The 26,004-nt window shown below is 46.1% G+C and overlaps 2 protein-coding genes across 6 annotated transcripts in view; both read right to left on the bottom strand.

Annotated features, from left to right (window-relative positions):
• CC2D1B (coiled-coil and C2 domain containing 1B) overlaps window positions 1–708 on the bottom strand; it is a 66,755-nt gene extending 66,047 nt beyond the window's left edge. The window contains exon 1 of the mRNA XM_050961663.1: window positions 403–708. Within this exon, the coding sequence (XP_050817620.1) occupies window positions 403–468 (66 nt within the window). The 5' untranslated portion in view covers window positions 469–708. The remainder of the gene's footprint in view (window positions 1–402) is intronic.
• Window positions 709–5,704: 4,996 nt separating this feature from the next.
• ORC1 (origin recognition complex subunit 1) overlaps window positions 5,705–26,004 on the bottom strand; it is a 49,371-nt gene continuing 29,071 nt past the window's right edge. For 3 of the 5 annotated variants that reach the window (XM_050963683.1, XM_050963685.1, XM_050963686.1), the window contains 10 exons: window positions 20,754–20,955; window positions 19,299–19,405; window positions 18,025–18,126; window positions 17,265–17,436; window positions 14,585–14,692; window positions 12,409–12,558; window positions 10,285–10,404; window positions 8,435–8,601; window positions 7,223–7,310; window positions 5,705–6,000 (listed from right to left, as the gene is read on the bottom strand). In XM_050963683.1, coding sequence (XP_050819640.1) covers window positions 5,806–6,000; window positions 7,223–7,310; window positions 8,435–8,601; window positions 10,285–10,404; window positions 12,409–12,558; window positions 14,585–14,692; window positions 17,265–17,436; window positions 18,025–18,126; window positions 19,299–19,405; window positions 20,754–20,955 — 1,411 coding nt within the window. In that variant the 3' untranslated portion in view covers window positions 5,705–5,805. Of the gene's footprint in view, window positions 6,001–7,222; window positions 7,311–8,434; window positions 8,602–10,284; window positions 10,405–12,408; window positions 12,559–14,584; window positions 14,693–17,264; window positions 17,437–18,024; window positions 18,127–19,298; window positions 19,448–20,753; window positions 20,956–26,004 lie in introns of all 5 variants that reach the window. The other 2 variants (XM_050963682.1, XM_050963684.1) reach the window with 1 other exon arrangement.

The following is a 26,004-nucleotide window of genomic DNA, read 5'->3' as shown; positions in this document are numbered from 1 at the left end:
GTGTCACTAAGATAGTCACTAACCATTCTGATTTTCACAGGTCTGTCTTTGAGCGATGTAATAAAAATACTGATGTTAGTTTGGGCATGACCGTTTTATAACTGGGTTCACAATGTTGGCAAAGTTCACAATGTTGTGACAGGATGAACTTGATCTTGTAGCAAGTCTGCCTGTATTTTTAATGCCTTAATCAGCATGATATCTGGATGTCATGTGTCTGCTACCAGAAGATCAATTAACTAAAGCGTGAAAAGCAGAGGACAACTAACTAACTGTATACCAAGGTTTGTAGGATACCCTGCAACTCTGCAATCATGTTAGCCCAAGAAAGAATCACAAAGCAGGACCCCAAGTGTGCAAGCTTTTAACCAGACTATAGTGTGAGAGAGGAGGTTTCTATACCTGCTTTGCAGCAGCAGCTCCCTGGCCCTTTGCCTGGGGACTTTTCCTGGGTCTTCTCCCAAGCATGCTGGCTCATGAATCTCAAACAACTCTACCTTTAACAGACACAAAAAGAATCTCACACATACATAGGTTAAGACACTGACATCTAACTGTGACAAATGACAGAAGCCTATACACCAACCTAATCCAGCCTGAAAGGTGGGCCTAGCAGCCAGTAGCCCCACATATTACAGCTCCATACCAAAGGTTTCACCCTGTAACCACTCCCCAGGGTCACCATACCCAACCCGTCCCCCTTCTCTCCAGGTTCTCCCCTTCTCCCCCCCCGAGCTGGAGACAGGAACGTGTCCCCCCCCACCCCACACGAGCTGGACACAGGATCCTGTCCCCCCCCCCCGACTCCCAGTTCTCCCGCTCCCGAGCCGGGCACAGGAGCATGTCCCCCCCTCACTCCGGGTTCTCCCCCCGAGCCGGACACAGGAGCCTGTCCCCCCCATAAACTGGACACAGGATCCTGTTCCCCACCACTCCCGGTTCTCCCGCTCCCAAGCCAGGCACAGGAACATGTCCCCCCCCCACTCCGGGTTCTCCCCCCGAGCTGGGCACAGGAGTCTGCCCCCTCGCCCCACTCCGGGTTCTCCCCCCACCCCCCGAGCCGGGCACAGGAGCCTGCCCCCCAGCCCCACTCCGGGTTCTCCCCCCACCCCCCGAGCCGGGCACAGGAACATGTCCTCCCCCTCACTCCGGGTTCTCCCCCCGAGCCGGGCACAGGAGCCTGCCCCCCCGCCCCACTCCGGGTTCTCCCCCCACCCTCCGAGCCGGGCACAGGAACATGTCCCCCCCTCACTCCGGGTTCTCCGCCCGAGCCGGGCACAGGAGCCTGTCCCCCCCTCACTCCGGGTTCTCCCCCCGAGCCGGGCACAGGAACATGTCCCCCCCCCACTCCGGGTTCTCCCCCCGAGCTGGGCACAGGAGTCTGCCCCCTCGCCCCACTCCGGGTTCTCCCCCCACCCCCCGAGCCGGGCACAGGAGCCTGCCCCCCCGCCCCACTCCGGGTTCTCCCCCCACCCCCCGAGCCGGGCACAGGAGCCTGCCCCCCCGCCCCACTCCGGGTTCTCCCCCCACCCTCCGAGCCGGGCACAGGAGCCTGCCCCCCCGCCCCACTCCGGGTTCTCCCCCCACCCCCCGAGCCGGGCACAGGAGCCTGTCCCCCCCCTCACTCCGGGTTCTCCCCCCGAGCCGGGCACAGGAACATGTCCCCCCCTCACTCCGGGTTCTCCCCCCGAGCCGGGCACAGGAACTGTCCCTCCAGGACCCCACCCCGGAAGCCGTTCCCAGGAGCCGGTCTCCCGCGCAGGTTCCTTCCCCCTCCCAGCACAGCGGCGGGAGCTCCCTGTCAGGACAAGGCGGGCGGAGACAACCAGCGGGCACCGCCATGTAAATAACCGACTCCCTCCCTCCCCCCCACCGCGACGCGGGGCAGCGGGGCCTGTGCAGGTTCCGGGGAAGGCACAGAGGCGACGCCCGGCCCCCGCCCCCGCCCCCGCCCCCGCCCCCGCCGTGACTGGCCTACCCGGCCCAGCGCGCAGGAGACCCTGGGGAGACGCGCGCACGCTCGCCGCCACTCCACAGCAGGACGCGGCTCCAAGCTCCGCGCGCACGCAGGCGCAAAGGGAAAGGGGGGGGGGGGGAAGGAAAACTCCACGGGGCCAGGTTATGGGGATCGGGGCGGGGCCAGGAAACTTAGAGGGGCGGGGTTATAAGAAAGGGGAGGAGCAGAGGGGTAGGGCCATAAGGATGGGTCAGGTGGGGGTAAATTTAAAGGGGCCATAGGGTCTTGCCATAGGCCAGGGAGTGAAGTTTGGAGGAGTGGATCCAGTACCCAGGGACCAAGGTAAGTGGATAGGTAGAACCAACCCCAGGCCAGTAATACTGGTTCAGGGCAGAGGGAAGCATGGAGCAAAGAATAGGGCCTAGACAATCACTGGGGTGCCCATAAGAGTCATAGTTATTTATTGTCACATCTTAGCCTGAGGCCGTTAGTTGCCCTTAGAATTATTTTCCAGTCTTTGCCAGCAATTCCCAGTGACACCTTTTGGAGTAGATGACAGTACTGCACCCTGACAGTCATGGCCAGCCAGCTAGCAACTACACTAGTTTTCTTAAACTACATATGGATTTGGTGCCTGATAGATACCCAAGCTTAACATTGGCCAAAAGTTCACTGAACCAGGGACAGCATCACCCTTTGTAAAGGGCAAAGCAGATGGTCAATGATCCACACACAGTGGTCCTGTGTATGCTATGGAGTTTGCCACTTTTTTTAAATTAAAGCTGTTTCTAGCATTTGATTGTGAAGATGGTTCACAGTTGGAAGGCCAAACAGACACTGCATTTTCTAGAGTCTGCAAAAAAAATAGCTCTGAGGTGGGAACTATCATATTCTTCATTCATCTCAATGGACTTAACTCTCAAAACTAATAGTTACTTTGTCATAACTATAAAGGGAAGGTAATGTCCCTCCTGGCCAGAGACACCAAAATCCTTTTACCTGGAAAGAGTTAAGAAGCTTAGGTAACCAGACACACACCTGACCCAAAGGACCAATAAGGGAACAAGATACTTTCAAATCTTGGGGGAAAGGGAGGGAGGCTTCTGTTTTGTGCTCTTTGTTTTGGTAGTGTTCGCTCTTGGGACTAAGAGGGAGCAGATGTCAATCCATGCTCTCCAAATCTTTCTGAACAAGTCTCTCATATTTCAAACTTGTAAGTAAGAGCCAGGCAAGATGTATTAGTTTATCTTTGTTTTCTCTACTTGTGAATTTTACCTTTGCTAGAGGAGGTATCCCTGTTTTGTTGTAACTTTGAGACTAAGGCTGGAGAGGGTTCCTCTATGCTCTTTGAATCTGATTACCCAGTAAAGTTATTTTCCATCCTGATTTTACAGAGATGATTTTTACGTTTTTAATAAAATCCTTCCTTTTAAAGAACCTGACTGATTTTTCCATTGTCCAAAGACCCAGGAGGTTGGGTCTTTAATCACTTTGTAACCAACTGGTTAGATATTATTCTCAAGCCTCCCCAGGAAAGGGAGCATAAGGGCTTGGGGTGAGATTTTGGAGGAAGAGGAACTCCAAGTGGTCCCTTCCCTGTTTCTTGTTAAATCAGTTGGTGGTGACAGCATACCAGGTTTTAACCTAAGCTGGTAGAAATAAGCTTAGGGGGCTTTCATGCGGGTCCTCATATTTGTACCCTAGAGTTCAGAGTGAGGAAGGAACCCTGACATACACAAAGCTAATTTTATTAACTATCTCACTGCTGATAATTTTAGCAGAAATATGCAACTATGGTGGTTTATCCCATCCTAAACTGCTACCCCTCACCTTCATGTGCCAAAAGTTCTAAATATGCCTACCTAATTACCAAAACCTTCAGATTTACCTCAACAGTCCACAATGCAGTTGTGTTAAACACCGCAAACAGCGGCAAATTTGAAAATTTAGACAGAATAAAAATACAAAATACTGTACTGTTTTATTCTTTAAATCGTGACATCCATATTTACATTTTCCCTGAGGCTGCTTTGAAGTTCCAGTCTGCCACAGAAACTGGGATCTTGCTATGGAATTTAGATCCAGTCTGCCACAGTATTTTGGGTTATGAGTTACTGTAGAAACTGAAGAGGTCCTAGCTCTCAGCTAGAGTGTCTATTCCATAAAAACTCATTGGTGAGGTAAACCCCCTATCAGCACAGTAAGCCATTCCCACATTTTCTATATTGAAGTCACTTATTACAAGCTTGAACTACTTTTGCAGCACATTTCACACTAAGTCATAAGTGATTAAAAATGTCATTTAAAAATAGCTAATCAAGATATCTTCAGTAATTTTGGTAATTTTTCCCCTCAAGTACAATTTCATACTGAAAACAGTTTAACCAAATCTCCATCAGCTGTCTTCAGGCAATTCCTCTGAAACTCTTCTTTGTAACAGATAAACATGTTTAAATTCAAAGTGAAATGTAAAGCTCATTCTTCTATGAAAATACAAATTTCCACTGGCATTTTTATTTCCGGTAGCAAACACTCATGCTTCCCCCACCCCTTCTGGCCTTGCCTACAGCGGTATATACTTTCACTACACATAAGGCTACATTTTAGTCATAGGTATTTTTAGTAAGTCATGGACAGGTCAAGGGTCGTAAAAATTCATGGTCCGTGACCTGACAATGATTTGTAATATATACCCCTAACTAAAACTTGGGCCGGGGGCTGCAGGTGCTCTGGAGGGAAAGCACTGGGGTACTGTGCGTACTCTGGGGGGGACGGCAGCCTGGGGGGCGCATGGGTGCTGGGAGGGACCTAGGACTCCTGGCAGGCTCCCTACCTAGCTCTGCATAGCTCCCTGGGAGCAACCGGCATGTCCCTGCAGCTCCTAGGGGGAGGGAAGGCCAGGCGGGCTTTGTGGACTGCCCCTGCCATGAGCGCTGGCTCTGCAGCTCCCATTGGCCAGGAACTGCAGCCAATGGGAGCTGCGGGTGATGCCTGCAGACGGGGCAGCACAGAGCCCCCTGGCCCCTCCACTTAGGAACTGCAGGGACATGCCAGCCACTTCCAGGGAGTCCCCTGAGGTAAGCACCTCCCCAAACCCCAACCCCCTGCCCGAGCGCCCTCCCACACCCAAACTACTACTGCTGCTGCTGGGGTGGGGAGGGGTTGACACAGTGGCCTGAGACTGCCCCAGCAGCATCTGGTGTGGCTGGCCCAGGGACTGCCTGAACTGCTCCGGCAGCCCCGGAGCCAGCCACACCGGCCACTACAGAAGTCACAGAATCCATGACTTCTGTGAAAGACATGCAGCCTTACACATAAGCAACAGATGAGAAATTTAATTTTAAAACAAGTGTTAAATCAGGTCTCATGTATCCAGTTGAAATTTTAGAGGGAAAATTACCTAAACTGCAGTTTAGTAAAGATACTTCTCCTCTTGTGAAAAGTGCTTTAGCATCTTTAGCTATCACAAGTGGTCAAAATCTCAGTTTTCACATCTTTTCACAGCTTCTTTGAAAGAGGGCACTTTCCACTCTGTTTATGGCACTCTTTCAAGTACTGGCTCAGGGGAGAGTGTGCCACCTACTGAACATACCCCTTACTGCAGCACCGAAAAACATTCAAAACAAGTGATTTAAATGCAAAGGTATAAAACACTTAGTAAGGAATTCTTCATTATATAAAAAAGTGCTTTAATAGATTAAAAATTTAAGAAAAGGGTTTAGAAAAAACAGAACCATTTCTGGTATGTTCCATTTTTATCCACACAACTTTTTAAAACCAGTCTTTTTAAAAGTTTAACAATATTTAAAATATTTACACCTACATATATACACAAAACCTCTGTTGCCTCATTCCTGCTTGAGTGCATACATGACATCATCGTGGCTGATATTCAGGCGCACCCGCACATGAAGGTATTTATTATTGGACTCTACCAGCAAAAGACGGCAGGCACCAAGTCTTGAGCAAATTGCCATAATTTCTGATACTGTAGGAATCTGCAGACCTTCAATCCTACACAGTGCTACATGCTGATGATAGATCTAGAGGAACAAGATACAACTCAATTTAGTCAGTATATTTGTCATAAACAAATAGTTAAGGATTAATGCCTCTTTTACTTTTAAAGGGTTAAGAAGTTCACCTAGCATAGCTGACACCAGACCAGAGGAACCAATGAGGGAACAAGATGTTTCAAAAGGAAGGAGGGAAGTTTTCCTTTGTTTAGAGTTTCAGTTTCAACTGGAGTGAAAAAGATCAAGGAACCAGGCTCTTATCAGAGTAGTAAGTTTTAGAAAGGGATAAACAGGTTTATGTTTATTTCTTTGTAACTTGTCTTGGTACCATTAAGGGAATTATCAAAATTGGGTATTTGGGTATTTTTTGTGTAACTACATTTGTGCCCAGGGGAACCTCCTCTGTGTTTTGAATCTGTTGTCTGTGAGAGTAGCTGGTATGCTAATCTCTCCCAGAGGGTTTTCTTTTACCTTTCTTTTCTTTAATTAAAAGCCTTTTTCTTCATACCTGATTGATTTTTCCTTGTTTTTAGATCCAAGGGGACTAGATCTGGACTCGCCAGGAATTGGTGGGGGAAAGGAGCGGGGATGGTTAAATTCTCCTTGTGTTAAGATCCAAAGGGTTGGATCCGTGTTCACCAGGAACTTGGTGAAAAAGTCTCTCAAGGCTACCCTGGGAGGGTTAGGTTTTGCGAGGAAAGGGAGTGTTCCAGACGGAGGATCTGGATAGTGGCAGCGATACCAGATCTAAGCTGGTAATTAAGCTTAGAAGTGTCCATGCAGGTCCCCACATCTGTACCCTAAAGTTCAGAGTGGGGAAGGAACCTTGACAATATTAGATTGGAACAGGAAACAGAAGAGGTGGAAAAGATGGGCTTTCTACTCTCAACCTCTCTGGAAGGGGAGAAACAAACAATTGAATCTGTTTGGAGCGAAGATGACACACATGCTGTTGAACACAGAACATTAGGACTATGTCAGTGAAGTAAGAAATTGTAACTCAGCTAAGTTTCCTCTATTACCCAACCATATAAATACATAAAATAAATTAGGATGCCAGCATCTTATGTTTTTTTGTTCTAACAAGACCTTTCCATTCTCATCTTAGCTTTTGTGAACAGGGTTATATCAATTACATATATTATCTTTGCACCTATGATTTGTTTCAATAAATTTACACTTCGAAAATAGTCAAACAATTAAGACAAAAGCTACTGTCCAAGTTATTTAAAAAAATTAGTAAATGTACCTGTTGAACTGTTGCTTCCTCAAGCCCTGATCTGCGAAACTCTGCTATAATTGCTTTCAGGAACATTTGCTCATGCAATGAAGCATTCCTGAAAGAGAAGAAGAAAATCTTACTACCAATCTTGCGTAACCAAATCTAGGACTTCACTGACTCGTAGGTGGTGGTTTGAGGGGTAGGAAATATCTGATAAGGCCTTGCTGAAAAGCATTGCATACTTTCTGAGGCAGAAAAGGGAAAAATTGTAAGATTATTTAGTTCGTCACCCTGCCAACTGATACTCTCATGTCACATTTTGTCCCATATATCGTAACACAAGGCTTTACAAGTTATTTAGAAACATTTAATGCCGTTTAATCATCATGCCACTGTTTACAGGCACTCACATACTATGGTGATAGGACCATGTATAGGTACCTAGATAGGCTGAGTGAAACCACTTTAATATGGCAGATCTATGGAATTAAAAAATTCCAACACCTAATGATATTTGTATTTGTCCTGCTTGATGGTGAACAACTCTGCATCTTCTTTGACAGTTAAAAGTTTGGGATTTCAATAGCAGATGAAATACTGGAGCATGTGCAATGCTCAGTGTGTTATGAATGATGTACATTTGTGAATTAAGAATTTCACATTCTAGTTTTGATCTAAAATAAATATTTAAAGCACAGTTCTACTCTGTAAAAATGACACCTTCTTACTGAAGGCATCTGTTCCATGTGTGCCTTCAAATCATATCTACTTGCTTCACTGACTAAAATAAAATACTCTTTTTTTCCATAAGCTCTGCAGAACTGAGGCTGAGCCAGGTTCTTCTCCTTCCTTCAGTTTCATGAACAGCTTTCTAAATTCATGTCAGTTACAACCTGTGCAAATGCACTGAGGCAATTGTGTTCCACAATTTTAACTGAGAGACTAATTTGGCCTGTGGAACTTCTTGATGATCAAGAAAGAATCCAGTTTAAATGGGAATCAGAATTCTTGCATTCTGTTCCCAGATCTGTCACTTGCCACAACAAAGCACTTATTCTGTACCTTCATCTGGAAAAAAGGAATGCTTCCTACCCTCCTAAAGGTGCTGTGAAACACAGTTTGTAAAGTGCTTAATAAAAGTGCAGATATTACATATTCTCCTAGAGAAACAAAAATTATAAAACTGGGCTCAAGATTGGGGTGGAAACATGGGAAGATACCTCTAAACTTCAATTTTACCTGATTGAATTTATATAAGGGGATGAAAACATTTCATCTATGGCTTTCATTACATGGGCCATGCTGACTAGTCCAGAGGCACTTTTCTGGCTCGAGAACTCGCAGATCTCAGTGGACCTTCTACAGATATCAAGACAACGCCTTGCATCACCAGATAATGCTGCTACCTGAAAAGGAAAAGCATCACATCATTAGTAGCACTTTCCCAGCAGCTGAGAACAGCTACAAGAATTGACAGGGTTCTTTTAAAATCAGCACAGCTGTGCCACTGTAGACAGCCAAACCCAAAAATCCAATCTGGTCATTACATCAATTGCTGTAAAGATACATGTATAACAATTTCTACGTAGAGGGAATGATTTTTAAAAACCTCTCTACATTGGCTCAACTCTGCACCCATCAAAGTTAATGATAAAACTCCCACCAACTTCAATGGGAGTAGAATTAGGTCAACACTGGGAATTTTTGAAAATCTCACCCATAATCTGTATTCTAATAAATTTTTAGCCAGAAAAAAAAAATCATACCATGAGCAATCTGCACAAGTGTTTATCACTCAGTAATACTTGGTCTTTTCATCTGTTGTTTCTAACAGACTGCAGGAGAACATTGCAAAAGGGTTTCCCCAAATATATAGCTGGGGGATTTTCAAAAGTGCCTGATATTTCATGCCCATCACGCACTGAAAGTCCCTTAAGCGCGTTTGAAAATCCCATCTATAGTTTACATTTTAACACAGGAAAGAATTTGTGTGAGAGAAACATAGTAGTGGCCTAATTTTCAAAGGTGCTCAATACTTACAGCTCCCCTTGTTATCAACGGGAGACAAGTCAGCAATACTTTTGAAAATCTGGTCATAAAAAGTTTGTTCTTACAGAGTACAATCTCTTCAAAAATCACGCTGACCAGGAGACCCATTGCAGATTACTCACTACTCTGCAAAATTAACATTATTCATTTTACCAAAATCCAAGCTAGTTCATAATTTTTTTTTTAATTTTGACAATTATTTGTGAGAATATTTTGTAGGATACTAATGTGTGCTCTACAGTGTGTTTTGCAATAGCATTGAAGTCAGAAAAAGGCACTCACTATTACACACTATTATTAAATCCATGTCAAGAAGTAAATTATGGTTGCGGGTTTTTTAAAGAGAATTATTAGTTTGCAATTAGAAGTGAGAATTAGTGAGCTAATGTGCATCTCAAAGAAGGTTGTAATGATCAATATTAACAACATACAATAGCAGAGACATTTTAAACTATTTATACATCTTAATTTGGAGTGTTATTGACTTCAATGTATTTATACAATTTTGTACACTAAATTAAATATCAGTCAGTTAATTGGCCCCTATCACAAGGAGTGTATCAGTCTAGAAGCACAACAGGTTCCAAATAAGAGAGAGAGAATGGTGAGGAGTACTTTGCAGCCTGAACATCATCTCATTGAAGATGATGGATCTGGATATTTCCATCAAGATTATCAGACTAATTTTTGCAAGGCCACAGTAGTTCACATTATGCCAAATACTGGGAAAAGATAACATCTCATCACTTTGTATTATCAGGATCCTACTGCAATGCTCCTAGTCTTTATTACTGTGTGACAGTACTGAACCAAGAGGGAACAGGCAAACAGATTGCTCCAGCACACCTTACAGCACTGCTCTGCACACCACTCTGTTGAGGGCACAGTGACAGCATCCTCCTCCACCCCTTGGCATGAAATGTCCAGCCATGTAGATGGGTCTGCTCTCCATTACTGGCTACAGTCTATTATGCTCCTCTGACACTAGCCCCCTCACTCAATGGTGCAACACTGATAACACAGTCTTGTACTATGTTTACCTTTCTGGAAACTAGCTGGATTGCATCCTCTTCAAATGCTTTTATGTGGTTCAGCCTGGATGAGATAATCTGCTGTAACTGTTTGTAGGTGTAGGGCTGGAAGGACATTCTGGTGAGACCCTACAGAGAACAAATGAGTAAGAAGTATTTACTTGTTAACACACTATGGATTTATTGATGCTGTGTAATTTCACAGCAAGGAGGGCTTGTCTCAATCATTTCCTGACTCTTAAGGAAAAAGTGTCCCCTCCTCACCAATTAAAACTATGATGTCTACACAGCAAAGAAAAACCTCAAGGCTAGCCCATGGCAGCTGACTTGGGCTTGTGGGCCTTGGACAGTGGGACTATTTCATTGCTGTGTAGACTTTGAGCTTAGGCTCTCATAGAGGATCCTAGAGCTCAGGCTCCAGCCAGAACCCCTAGTCTACATAGCAATGAAATAGCCCCACATCCCAAACCCTGCAATCCTGAGTTGGCAGGCATGGGCCAACCACAGGTTTTTATTTGCTGTGTAGACATACCCTTAGAGGCTGTTCTACATCCCCTTCACACACATTGGGGCCTGCCCACTAACGGCTTCCAAAATAGCTCACGGTCAATCTTCTCACAAGCATGGCTTGCTACAGGTAACTTTTTCAACTTCTGTGATGGGGGCAGTCTCTCCATTCATCCCCCAAGACCAGTTCAAAACTTTCATCATTGCTGCACCATACATGCAAAAGGTGGTGGTGCACCCATGCAAGTGAAAACCAGTGAAACTCTCCAGGGGAGAGACAGCACGGCCTGCCCCCACCACAATGGACCTGAGGAGAAGGAGCACCTACTTTCAAAATGCAAGTTTCCAGCACAGAACCTACAGGCCATCAGGCTGCTCCAGTAAAGGAAGCTTTTAAATGTCACCCATTTATCTCAGAATCACTCAAGGAGAGGCTCTACTAGGGTGACCAGATGTCCTGATATAGAGACAGTCCTGATTTTTGGGTCTTTTTCTTATATAGGCTCCTATTACCCCCCACCCCATCCCGATTTTTCATACTTGCTGTCTGGTCACCCTAGGCTCTACTCTATGTAAAAATAGCCCTTTCTCACTTAGCAGATATATCTGTGTGTGTACATAGACATGCAAAGTCTCAACTGCTGACTTTCATGACTAAAATACTCCTGTTATCACTGGACAGTTAGTAACTATTAGGAGTGAGATACTTCTGTTCTGGCTCAGGCATAAATGGAATTAACTAATTTCAATTGTAAGGCCAAATTGTGCCTTTGGTTGCACCTGTGCAACTTACTGCCTTCAATGTTCCACAAGAGAACAGAATTTATAACTACCCAGAATCTTTATTTCTATTGATTATACATGAGCCAAAAAGTAATCAGTGGACTCTCAGATCCCAGGTTGAGTTTGCAGGCCATTTAGAAAAAATAAATTTGACTTGTAAACTGAGATCTGAAAGTCACCAAAGGAATCAATCTGCAACTCTGGTACCATTTTTTCAAGTGACTTTTCTGAGCAGCACTGAAAATATGGTTAGGAAAATATAATTTGTTACACACTGCCTTCCTCTGCAGCATAGGGAACGGGTCACTTGCTGGAGGATTCTCTGCAGCTTGAGGTCTTCAAACCACAATTTGAGGACTTCAATAACTCAGACATAGGTTAGGGGTTTGTTATTGAAGTGGATGGATGAGATTCTGTGGCCTGCATTGTGCAGGAGGTCAGACTAAATGATCGTCATGGTCCCTTCTGACCTTAAAGTCTATGAGTGTATGGATCAGACCGTGTCCAATATTCTGTCCCAAAGTATGCAACACCTTATACTTCAGAGAAAGGTAGTAAGTCATTGTGCCATGATGTGATAGGGATGAGTAGCAAAGGAATTTTCTTGGACCCTGGGGCAATCAGTTTACCCAGTGAAGGATGACATGTGATTATCCAAATCCTAATATGTATAATTGCAAATTTCATATAGTCATCTGGCTCCAATTTCCCTAATTCATCCTGACAAGGAAGAATACAAAGGGCTCCCCTTCTTGATATAGCCTCTAATTAGATAGCTGGCTCTTACACTTCTAATCTCCCCATATCACTTCTCAGTGTAGCAACAAAGCTGTCAGGACATACCAGCCTACTAGCTACTCTGTTCATCATGATCCTCTCCGGCAAATCCATGGTGTTAGCAATGGCCAAGATGATCAGCTTGGCTTGCTTTTGGGTTGGCCAGTCAAATAGATTGTACATCACATCCTGCTTTCGGGTCCACAGGAGGTCAAGCTGGACCCAGGAGAGAAAGGAGACAGATGTTAATTGGAGAGGAAAGATGGTCTTGTGGTTAAGACACTTGATAAAGACTCAGGAGAGAGAGTTCAATATCTGGCTCTGCCACAGACTTCCTATATGATCTGGGTCATTTCACATCTCTGTCTCATAAGAACGGCCGTACTGGATCAGACCAATGCTCCATATAGCCCAGTAACTGTTCACTGACAGTGGCCACTGCAGATGCTTCACGGAGAGCGAACAGAACAGTGCAATTTATCGAGTGATCCATCCCCTGTTGTCTAGTTATAGCTTCTAACACCCAGAGCATGCTGTTGCATTCCTAACCATCTTGACTAATAGCGATTGATGGACCTATCCTCCATAATCTTATCTAATTCTTTTTTGAACCACTTACACTTTTGGCCTTTGACTGTGCGTTGTCTGAAGAAGTACTTCTTTACGTTTGTTTTAAACCTGCTGCCTATTAATTTCATCAGATGACCCCTGGTTTGTGTTATCTGAAGGGGTAAACAATACTTCCTTATTCACTTTCTCCACATCATTCAGAGGTCCACAAAATCACATTATACCCACCCTCAGTTGTCTCTTTTCCAAGCTGAACAGTCCCAGTCTTTTTAATCTCTCATATGCTAGCTGCTCCATATCCCTAATTAATTTTGCTGCCTTCTCTTTACTTTTTCCAATTCTAATATATCTTTTCGAGATGGTGCAACTAGAACTGCAAGCAGAATTCAAGGTGGGAGCATATCATGGATTTATATAGTGGCATGATATTTTCTGTCTTATCTATCCATTTCCTAATGGTTCCTAACATTGTTAGATTTTTTGGACTACTGCTGCATATTGAGCAGATGTTTTCAGGTAACTATCTAAAATGATTTCAAGATCTCTTTCTTGAATGATAATAGCTAGACCCCATCATTTTGTTGTGATTATGTTTTCCTATGTACATTATTTTGCATTTATCAATATTGGATTTCATTTGCCATTTTGTTGCCCAGATAACCCGGTTTTGAGGTCTCCCCTTGTAACTTTGCAGTCTGCTTTGGACACATCTCTCTTGAATAATTTTGTATCATCTGCAAACTTTGCCACCTCACTGTTTACTCCTTTTTCCAGATCAATTATGATTATGTTGAACAGCATAGATCCCGGGGTCCCTGTCATTTACCTCTCTCCCTTGTGAAAACTGACCATTTATTCCTACCCTTTGTTTCCTATCTTTTAACCAGTTACTGATCCATGAGAGGACAATCACTCATTCACAGCTGCTTACTTTGCTTAGGAGCCTTTGATGAGTGATCTTGTTTCATTTCATCATCAGTAATATGGGGATACTACTACTTCCATTCTTCCACCCTTTATCTGTCTCATCTATTTAGACTTTAAGCTCTTCAGGGAAGGGACTGTCTTTTACTAAGAACTTGTACACTGAATCCAGTCTCAGCTAGAATCTCTAGGTGCAGCTGTAATACTAATTCTACTATTAATAATAGGTTTATAAGACAAGATACTCGTGCATCTGAGTAAGGTCCTGGAACCCAATGTGGTTTATTAGTTTGTCATTACTACACATAGTACGCATTTGCAGAAGGTTTGCAAACTAGGACACAGTGTCCCCATAACATTACTGAATTTGTTCTCACAGTAAGAAGAAAACACCCAGACAAGAAGCAGCCTCTAATGTAGCTGAATCCCAGTCTATTTTAAGGGTTTTAGAGACTGTAACTAACTCCTCAAACTGTACCTAGAAGTGAAGCAGAAGCCAACAAAGAGCACAGTTATAATGTGCTCTAACTGGTCTAACCTATTATGGCTGCGGAAAGGCTCATTCTGTACATTCAGTTTCATAAGATTGCCTAAAAGATTCATTTTGGTGCCTTAAATCTCCCCCCATCTCCTAATTTTAACACATGTACAGGCTATTTGATAATCCCCCTTGCATTCCCGTCTAGCCCCCAAAATACCCACTCCCTGTGATATTAGGATAAACGGGGTGTGGGACACTTCTCCTCACCTCATCCACTATCAGCACTGTGGTCTTCCTCTTTGGCCCTGGTGTGCTGAATAGCTTTGCCAACAGCTCTGCAGCATGAGTTGCTGTCACCTTCTGACCTGTCAGTAGCTGAATGAGATTAAACAGTACACAAGATTAATCACTCTGTAGTCCAGTACCCAGGGGTCTAATTCTTAGTCTGTCTGACACCTGTCTACTGCACATCACCAAGTAGCTGAACACTACACACACAAGTTAACACAACAGAACTGGGCTCAAAAGCCCTCAAAAAGACAACTCACTCTCCAAAAACCGCACATAAAGGAAAAGACGAGGAATCAGGAAAGACCTAGTTAAAAGGAAGGTCACAATGGTCACGGTGACTTGTTCAAATAGATCTTGCAACAAACCCTTGAAGACTGTCTTAGAAATATATAAGCAGACACACTTGAAGAGGGCTTCACAGAAACCCTGAAATAACAAAGCCCTGCTGCCAGCCCAAATCAGCTGCAAGAATAACTTATCTGACTCCGGCAATCTCAGGTCCATATTAAAGAATTTATGTATAGCCAAGACGACCTTGGACTGAATAATTTACTCTTCTGTCTAATCTTTCTCCAGGTTTACTTCTGAATTGATCTACAAAGCAAGAGGTAATAATGTCAACTGCTGTCCATATTATAGCTTTTCCTCTGCAGCTGTTGAGGCTCATAGGAATCAGTGTGACCATTTCAGAATTACATCACATACATATCAGTCAGATAGCCAATAAGTTCAGAGTCATGTGGGTACAGGAAAACCAGGTAAACGTGATTTTTAGGAAGGGGCATATAAAGTACGTTCTTCTCCCTTCCACACATTATAAGACAGGGCACTATGAATTCCATGACTGCAGAATTCACCAGTTGGTGCAGAACCGTGCTCCAGAATATCAGCTTTCATTTTAAAAAATTGTTTCTAGGACTGAGGATTGCAAAGGTAACCTCAAAAAAACGAAATGTAAATCGATGCATTATTTTCTTCCTCAATCCGAAGACAGCCTGAAATAACAATTGAGAGGTGTGCACTCCCTTGGTTATCTGAATCAGGTCCCATGGACTCCATGATTCCACAGCTATGGAATTTTGCATTTTCCCAAGATGCCATGGAATTCAGTATTTTTGCCACAGAATTTGCCATTTTGCTACAGCATGAGGCCTGAAGTTCTGTTTTCTCACTCCCTGATCTCTGCCAAAACCTGCTGGTAGCTGCCTGTTGCTTTCCTCACAAGGGAGAGTCAAATGGATTACAGTGCTTGTTCCCGGCACTCTTCCATGGAGCCATATAGCAGCAGGTCAGGGAACCAGAGCTGGACAAGCTCTCAGCCAGGGAATTAGCTGGAACCAGAAGTGTATGTTGGCAGGCTGAGCTGCCTGGAGAGCAGTGCAGCAGTCAAGGCCCGGGGAACCAGAAAGATGAGTAGTTTAAGTTGGCTAAACACTCCCCTGGCCTGGAACCCAGGGGAGAGGAAGGATGTTCTAAGCTGGGATGCCTGCATAACATCACAAATGGTGAGGCTGACAGAAACTAGCCTTATGGAAAGCAGTGAAGATGCCCTATTGTCAAAATTAATCATTGTTGAAAATAATCCTTGACCAATTTTACATCAGTGATCATTTTCTACAGTGATCCATAGTTGTGTGTGTTTTTGTCAGAGTTGGGAGGATATCATATGGCAAAAAAGTACCTTGGAACTGAGAGAGGCTTGCCATGGAACTTGGTTTCATTGTGCTGCAGAGCGGAGGGCCATGGCTACAGCAGCCACTTTCTGCACTCCTCTCACCACTACCTTACACCTGCACACTTCCCCCACAACAAATACCTTTCTTACATTAGCATAGAAACATTTGTAGCTCAGCCAATACCACCAACCCCAGGGCAAATGCAATCTTGAACTTCAATTAGGAACAGGAATCTTGCAAGAGAAGGAACTGATGTTTCAGAAAACTAGTAATGGAACAAAGAACTTTCATTTCTAGGTCACTGGTTTGACAGCCTAGATTGACAGAGGCCATGACCTGTTACCATTGATTGCTATTTAGTGGTCTCAGAACAGTTCCTAGAAGACTGGTGTCCACACAATAAAATACTTTCCCTCTCAACTGGCAGCATTCGTGGCAGCTTCAGGAGAGATACTAAGGATTAACTTGTCAGGGAGATTGAAAATACTGTATGATCCACAGAGGCAGTTCCTCTTTGCCACCATGGTTCAGCCCTGACAATCAGGTCTGTCATCCTTTAGGTAACTATTCTGTTGCTAGAGTGGCCTCTCGTAATGTCAGCTCAGCAACTTTCAGACGCACAGGCAAGCATGCACAAAGAATTATGGGTGGGGAGGAAATCAGGAATCTACTCTGTAATATTTTTAAAGGAACTGATGTTATAAAACCTGATTTCCTTGGTGCTGCTGCCTTGGTTAAGTTTAATATATCAAAGTACTCATGGAACAATCTCTCCAGCCTTAATAGCAGAAATCTCCAAAATGAGATCACTTTACAAGTCTGTCCTAGGAGAAAAGCATGCTGTTCCTTGAGAGGACTGCTGGGATGTGTTAGTTAGAGGTATAGCTCACATAAGGCTGGGCATAGGGATCTGAGAAAGAAAAGTGACAGGAGTTCAATTTCCCTTCATTTAAGGGATATGTCAGAGAGGCCTTGCTCACCTGTAATATTTGCACATAGGCCTGGTGAGGGTCAGTCAGCTTCATGCCATTGATTTCTATGAACTGGAAGGATGGTAGCTCATCATTTTCTGCTGCTTGTTGGAGACAACGAATTACTTCATGAACAGTTACTGTTTTGCCTGTTCCAGGAACCCCAGAAATGTACATACACCTGCAACAGGAGAGGATCCATTCATGATCCCAGTGACCTGCACACAGGACTGAGAACTCCCAAATTCTAAACCCATCTTTGAAAATGACTCCTTTTTGTTGCCTTGGGCAAGTCCCTGAACTTCAGCTTTTCTATCGGCACATTGCGGATAACGCTTGCCTGCCTAACAGCAAGGTCATAAAGATTATATGAGTTATAACTACTTCTATAGAACAGGCAAAAAAAATTATGTAGTCAATTTCAGATGTGCTGGGAAAGATCTCAGTCTTTAGTTGAAATCTGAGTAAGCAGAAAGACTACAGGAGAGTTTTTTATCAAATAGAGTCAAAAGCAAAACGCTACTAGGATTATATGAATTTCAACATACTGGGAATAACTTGTTCAGAAAGATTAGATGCCACACTACTGCTGCTCTTCTGCCACAGACAAACATGATCTGGGTGGTTTACTGCCTCCTTTCCTTTCCCAAATTGCATTTCAGTGGAATAAAATTTCTCTCTATTTACTCAAACAGCCTGCTGAAGTGCTAATAGCTGCCTCTGACCAACCCCCGAACTGTATACAGAAGTAGGCCATGAGACAACTCACCCTCCTGTTCCATCAATAAGTTTGCTTTCTACAAAATTATAGATATCCTGGAACTCCTCTTCTCGGCAAGGCAAGGAACCTGGGATGGTGGAAACGTGCAGCCTTTGATTGAAACAAAAAGAAAAAACACACTAGTCAAGATTTTAGAGTTTTCAAAGCTCCAACTTGCAGAAAGGCAAGTGGGAAGAATCCCCCTCTTCCTACACACACAGACAAATACATATAGATACTTTGAATCTGCTTTACACTGTAAGAGTGCTTGGTTTATTTTTTGTTTTTGTTTTAAAAGGAACCTTACATCTTATAGAAAGTGACCTTTACCTAGCCTTCACATATGTTCTCCCAAAACTTCCAGATACCACATGCTCTGATCTCCGCAAGCAAACAGCATAGATGTGCAAAAGTCAGGAAGAGTCATCTACTACTTGCCCAGACAAAATTACAAAAAATCACAAAAAGGAAAGAATGAAGGAATAGAGGAACCTGATAACAGGAAGTATTGGGGGTGAGAGAGTCAAGTAAAGGGAAGGAGTTGAGAGAAAGACACAGCCAATCCTACAAGCATTTATTTCAACGGAGCATGCAGAACTCAAACCAGTAACTAGTGTTTTTTTCACTAATGGGAGCCAGTGTGTAAGTGCTCTGCAGAAGCTAGAAGAAACCCATTGATTCTCTAGCATCGTGCAGAGTAAAATAAATATTGCTACCATTTCTGTACCTCAGGGATCTTAGTAATTAATATTGTTGAGAAGCAAAAAGGAAAATGTTGGAGGAAAATTTACATATCCAGAAACCTAAATTTAGGGCTAATCGACACTGGCAGCACTTTAATGTGCCTTGTGTGGTCGCGACGCAGCGCTGGGAGAGAGCTATCCTAGCACTCTAAAAAAACCCATCTCAACGAGGGGCACGGCTCCCAGCACCGGGACACTGTTTACGCTAGCGCTTTACAGTGCTGCAACTTGCTGCGCTCAGGTGTTTTTTCGCATCCCTGAGCGAGAAAGTTGCAGCGCTGTAAAACTGCCAGTGTAGACAAGCCCTTAGTATGCATAGACCAGTCTAAATGTTTTTAATCCTGAAGAGTATTCCTGTCCTTAGTCTCTGAACCAAGGATGCTTCTGCTATTGCCAGTTCTTGAGGAAACCCTTAGCTTGGAAATAGCATTTGTGCCTTTACTCCACATGAATAAAGCAAAGGTGGCATTTCCTTGGTGTTACCCCCTCTTCCTCATTTCTCTGTTGAAGAAACAGGATAATCCCTCTGCTACACTTTACCTTAATCGGGCCTCTTCCAGCACATTGGCTGGTTTCTCTGTTGCTTGGTTTCGAATGGGAATTCTGGGAGTAGCATTTCGGGGCGTCTTGGGGGTTCTTGGCTCAGGCTGCAGAGAAAAGTCAAAATCCTCAAACCCCAGAAGTAGGTTCTACATAGTATTAGATGTATTTATATTAGAGACAATCTTCCGTCAACATTTGCAAAAGATTGTTTATACTAAGAGATCATTTGAGGATTTCAGGGTGTGAAGGTGAGGCGAGAGCTGGACTTTATTAAGGATATTTGACAAAGATTTAGACATAACATTTAGGCTTTTTTTTTTTTTTTTTTAAAAGGGGAATATTTGAAACTCCCAATAAAAAAAATCCCATGAAACTTTTAAGCATCTGATGAGTTTTTAAATTTAAACAATCCCCTTTGCGGTGCTGTAAAACCACAAGAACCAGAGAGACTGAACAGGCAGTGACTCTCCTGTCTAATTTCAGTGTCCAACTGAAAAACAAAGCAAATAAGCAGCACCTCAATTATTTGTATTACTATAGTGCCTAGAAGAACCAGTTACCAATCAGGACCCCACTGTTAGGCACTGTATAACACAGAAGACCATCAATGGTAACATAAATAGATTTAAATAGTTTCAGTTTTAATAGTTTAAAGGTGGGATTCTTCAACTATATTGTACATCACTTTTTCAAATAAAGATTCTTTCATGGACCACCTCCCTACTCAAGAGTTTTCTGTTCTACCTACCATCAGTCAGGGACCTGTGTCCTGATCCACAATTTGAGAAACACTGATTTCAGGCATTAGTAACAAAGGACTTCATTTCTATTTTGTTTCAGGAAGCAGAGGCATAATCCATAAGATAAGTTATAGATGTGCATGTTATCCTAGCTTTCACCTCCAGTCCAGAACAACATTTCCTCCCCTAAGGCTGGCCTCTTCTGATTTATAGTGGCACAACATACATAATTCAGCAGGTATCTTATTTCGCACACTGAGCCACTTTGCTCCAGATGCTTTGTTCACCTTGGTATACATCAGGGGTAGGCAACCTATGGCACAAGTGCTGAAGGCGACACGCGAGCTGATTTCCAGTGGCACTCACACTGCCCGGGTCCTGGCCACCGGTCTGGGGGGCTCTGCATTTTAATTTCATTTTAAATGAAGCTTCTTAAGCATTTTAAAAACCTTATTTACTTTACATACAACAATAGTTGTGTTATATATTAAAGACTTATAGAAAGAGACCTTCTAAAAACATTAAAATGTATGACTGGCACGCAAAACCTTAAATTAGAGTGAATAAATGATGATTCAAGCACACCACTTCTGAAAGGTTGCTAACCCCTGGTATATATGCATGAAACACACAGATGAAACAAATGGCTTAGTTAGAACTAACAAAACCCAGAGCAAATGTTTTTCAGGCCAATGGCCTCCAGGAAACTTACAGTTTTTCTGGGGGTCTTAGCAGAGATGATATCAGAGGGTTTCCTCAAAGATTTTGGGGTGCTTAGTGTAGTGCTTGATCTCATTTTCCTTTTGGGTGTACAGGGCATCATGCTCTCTTCTTCCTCACTACTACTGGAATCAGAGCAGTCTGTGCTAGGCAGGTAGTCGTCTTCTCGATCCTGCTCAGATATATTTAAAAAACTAAAAAGAAAAACAGACTGAGGATTTGGAAAAACCAAACAAGGAATATCTAATGACAGTTTAAAAATAGCAGCACAATATTTCAGTCACCTGGGAATAATTATTTGATAAGAGAAGGTTGTGTATTGTTTTGTTTCTCTAATTATCATGGTAATGAACAGGTAAAGATTTTATACCTGCCCTTGTAAATTTTCCATGGCCATTATGCTAGGCTGGTTTAAGAAAAGTCAATTTACTGATCATCAAGGGTAAAAGACGGTTACTCACCTTTGTAACTGTTGTTCTTCGAGATGTGTTGCTCATATCCATTCCAGATAGGTTTGCGCGCCGCACGTGCATCGGAAGATTTTTACCCTAGCAACTCCGGCGGGCCGGCAGGTCGCCCCCTAGAGTGGCGCCGCCATGGCGCCTGATATGTACCCCTGCCGGCCCGTCCGCTCCTCAGTTCCTTCTTGCCGGCTACTCCGACAGTGGGGAAGGAGGGCGGGTGTGGAATGGATATGAGCAACACATCTCGAAGAACAGTTACAAAAGTGAGTAACCGTCTTTTCTTCTTCAAGTGATTGCTCATATCCATTCCAGTTAGGTGAATCCCAAGCCTTACCTAGGCGGTGGGGTCAGAGTCAGAAGTCGCGGCGTGGAGCACGGCGGAGCCGAAGGCCACGTCATCTCTGGACTGCTGGACCAGGGCATAATGGGAAGCGAAAGTATGAATGGAGGACCAGGTCGCTGCCCTACAGATCTCCTGGATGGGCACATGGGCGAGGAAAGCCGTCGATGAGGCTTGAGCCCTGGTAGAATGTGCAGTCACGTGGCCCGGAGGGGTATGAGCCAAATCATAACAGGCTCGGATACAGGACGTCACCCACGATGAGATTCTTTGAGATGAGACGGGCAACCCTTTGACACGTTCCGCTAGCGCCACAAAGAGCTGGGGGGATTTGCGGAACGGCTTGGTTTGCTCTATATAAAAGGCGAGCGCCCTACGGATGTCCGGTGAGTGAAGCTGCTGCTCCCTGCGGGACGAATGGGGTTTCCGGAAAAAGACAGGGAGAAAGATCTCCTGGTGAAAGGCCGAGACCACCTTGGGGAGAAAGGCTGGGTGCGGTCTCAGCTGCACCTTGTCCCTGTGGAACACAGTATACGGGGGATCTACTGTGAGGGCCCGGAGCTCCGACACCCGTCTAGCGGAGGTGATGGCCACCAGGAAGGTGGTCTTCCAGGAGAGGTACAGAAGGGAGCAAGTTGCCAAAGGCTTAAAGGGAGAGGACATGAGCCGGGCCAGAACCAGGTTCAGGTCCCAGGTGGGGGCGGGGCGGCGAATCTGTGGGTAAAGACGCTCCAGACCTTTAAGGAACCTAATCACCATTGGGTGAGAAAACACCGAGCGGCCATCCCTTCCTGGGTGGAAGGTGGAAATGGCCAAGTGAACCCTTAGAGATGACACCACCAGGCCCTGTTGTTTGAGGGACCAGAGGTAGTCAAGGATAGTAGAGATGGAGACCGCAGTGGGAAGGAAGTTCCGATTAGCACACCAGCACGTGAAGCGCTTCCATTTGGCCGAATATGTCGCTCTGGTGGAAGGCTTCCTGCTCTCCAGGAGCACTTGACGCACTGGGGAGAGCAACGCATTTCAGACCAGGTCAGCCACTCAGGAGCCACGCCGTGAGGTGCAGCGATTGAAGATCCGGGTGACGGAGCCTGCCGTGGTCCTGAGTGATCAGGTCCAGGTGAAGAGGCGGGGGACAGGGTCAGCCAGAGACAGGTCCAGCAACATGGAGTACCAGTGTTGCCAGGGCCACGCTGGAGCTATCATGATCAAGCGGGCCCTGTCCCTGCGCACCTTCAGAAGGACCTTGTGCACGAGCGGGAACAGAGGGAATGCGTAGAACAGGTGCATTGTCCATGGAATAAGGAAGGCGTCTGCTACCGAACCTGGTTCGAGGCCTTGAAAGGAGCAGAACATCTGGCACTTCCTGTTCCCTCGGGACGCGAAGAGGTCCATCCAGGGACATCCCCACCTCCGGAAGAGTGAAAGGGCGACGTCCGGGCGAAGGGACCACTTGTGGGAAAGGAAGGATCTGCTCAGATGATCCGCCAGCGTGTTCCGAACCCCGGGAAGGAAGGATGCGATGAGGTGAATGGAGTGGGCTATGCAGAAGTCCCAGAGCCTCACGGTCTCCTGACACAGGGGAGAAAACCTCGTGCCGCCCTGCTTGTTTATATAATACATGGTCGTTGTGTTGTCGGTGAACACCGAGACACAGCGGCCCTGAAGTTGTTGACGGAACATTTGGCAAGCAAGGCAGACCGCCCTTAATTCCCGTACGTTGATGTGGAGGGTCAGCTCTTGAGGTGACCACCGGCCTTGGGTCCGCAGGGTTCCGAGATGGGCCCCCCAGCCTAGATCTAAGGCATCCGTTGTCAGGGACACTGAGGGCTGGGGCGGGTGGAACGGGAGTCCTGCGCACACCACGGACTGATCCAGCCACCACTGCAGGGAGCCCAATACGTCCTGGGGGACGGTGACAATCGTGTCCAGAGGGTGCCTGGCTGGACGGTACTGAGTGATGAGCCAGGACTGGAGGGGCCTCATGCGAAGCCGCGCATACCCCGTGACAAACGTGCAGGCCACCATGTGGCCCAATAGAGTCAGGCAAGTGCGAATTGAGGTCAAGGGTGCTGCCTGCAGTCGTTGTATGATGGCCCTCAAGGTTTGGAACCTTGATAGAGGAAGAACGGCTCTGGCCAGAGTAGAGTCCAGAAGGGCTCCAATAAACTCTATCCTCTGAGTGGGGATTAGTGTTGACTTTTCTACATTGAGAATTAGACTCAAGCTCGCGAAAAGTCTGTTGACCATGCGGACGTGGCTGAGGACTTGTGCCTCGGAGGATCCCTGCATCAGCCAGTCGTCGAGGTATGGAAATACATGTATGAGACTGCGACGAAGGTGGGCGACAACTACAGCCATATGCTTGGTTAACACCCTTGGGGTCGTAGAGAGGCCGAACGGGAGGACCGCGAATTGACAGTGGCGGCAGTTGACCACGAACCGAAGGAACCATCTGTGGGGCGGGAAGATGGCTATATGAAAGTAGACGTCTTGCATGTCGAGGGCGGTGTACCAGTCTCCAGGATCCAGGGATGGGACAATAGTCCCCAAGGATACCATACGGAACTTCAACTTCACCACGTATCTGTTGAGTTCCCGCAGGTCAAGGATAGGCCTGAGGCCTCCCTTGGCTTTGGGGATCAGAAAATAACGGGAATAAAACCCCTTGCCCTGCTCGCTCTCTGGAACCTCCTCTATGGCTCCTTTGGCGAGGAGCGTTCGCACCTCCTGAAGGAGGAGTTGCTCATGAGAGGGGTCCCTGAAGAGGGACGAGGGAGGGTGCGAAACGAATTGCAGATGGTATCCAAGTTGCAACGTGCGTAAGACCCATCGGTCGGATGTTAGGCGGGACCACGCAGGGAAGAAAAACGAAAGACGGTTGGAAAAGGGAGGGGACGGATCCGTGAGGGAAACTGGTGCAGCGCCCTCGGGCACACCTTCAAAATGAAGGTTTCGGGCCAGAGGGAGCCTTGGAGGAGCTCTGGTTTTGTCCTCCTTGGTTGCCCGATTGTCTACGTCGGCCATTTCTACTTCGTCGTCTGGCGAAGTCTTGCCTCTGCCGGGGTTGGGGGTAGGGCTGGCGTTGTTGTTGAGGCCGGAAGGGTCTGCACTGGGTGACGGGTGTATGCATCCCCAGTGAGCGCATAATGACCCTATTGTCTTTGAGGCTTTGTAGCCTGAGGTCAGTTTTGTCCGAGAACAGGCCCTGGCCTTCAAACGGGAGATCCTGGATGGTATACTGGAGCTCCGGAGGGAGGCCAGAGACCTGTAGCCAGGAAATGCGGCGCATGGTAACGCCAGAAGCTAGAGTCCTGGCGGCCGAATCTGCGGCATCCAGAGATGCTTGTAGGGAAGTTCTCGCTACCTTCTTGCCCTCGTCAAGGATCGCAGAGAATTCTTGACGTGCATCTTGCAGAAGCAGCTCCTTAAATTTGTCTGCTGCCGCCCAGGTGTTGTAAGTGTAGCGGCTAAGGAGAGCCTGTTGATTGGACACCCGAAGCTGGAGGGCGCCCGCAGAATAGACCTTTCGGCCGAGCAGGTCCATGCACCTCGCTTCCTTAGACTTTGGTGCCGGGGCCTGTTGACCATGGCGCTCCCTCTCGTTCACAGATTGTACGACGAGGGAGCACAGGGGCAGGTGAACATATAGATACTCATACCCCTTCGAGGGCACCATGTACTTGTGCTCCACTCCGCGTGCAGCAGGGGGAACGGACGCCGGTGACTGCCAGATGGTATTGGCATTGGCCTGAATGGTCTGGATGAAAGGAAGGGTGATTTGAGTGGATGTATCGGCAGATAATATGCTCACCAGCGGATCCTCAATTTCTGAGACCTCCTCAGCCTGTAAGTTCATGTTTTGCGCCACGCGCCTGAGGAGGTCCTGATGCGCCCTGAAGTCAAGCGGAGGAGGGCTGGTGGATGTCGTTCCAGCCACTGCTTCATCCGGGGAGGATGATGAGGAGACACCCGGCAAGAGTGGATCTGCAGGAGGCTCTGCCTGTAGCACTGCATCCTACTCTGGAGGGAGATCAGGGTCCTGACGGTGAGACAACCCCTCCTCTGCAGGGGAAGGGGGAGGACGAGAAAATGTGGCCTCCGGAGCCCTGTGTTCAGATGCCGTCGAACGCGGGGGAATCTGCTGAGGGCCTTGGGCTTGATGATATGCCCAGGGAGTCCAGAAGCCCCACTGTTGTGGTCCATGTTCCTGATGGGGCGGGGGGGGGGATCATGGAAGAGAGCAGCAGGCCCGTCAGTGTCCATGGCGTACGTGCTGTCTGCTTGGGAGGAGACAGATGGCTCTCGGGACGGCCAGGGAGGAGCCGAACGGGACTGATATGGGTCCTTCGCTCCAGACGGCGGAGACCTCCTCGGTGCTGGGAGTCATAGCGGTGCCGGGATCGAGACTGGGACCTGCCACCAGCGCGGTGCCGGGA

This window comes from Gopherus flavomarginatus, chromosome 7 (assembly GCF_025201925.1).
Source record: "Gopherus flavomarginatus isolate rGopFla2 chromosome 7, rGopFla2.mat.asm, whole genome shotgun sequence".
NCBI classification, from domain to species: domain Eukaryota; kingdom Metazoa; phylum Chordata; order Testudines; family Testudinidae; genus Gopherus; species Gopherus flavomarginatus.
The sequence above is the reverse complement of the archived record's forward strand: the minus strand, read 5'-3'. Positions and strand labels throughout refer to the sequence as shown.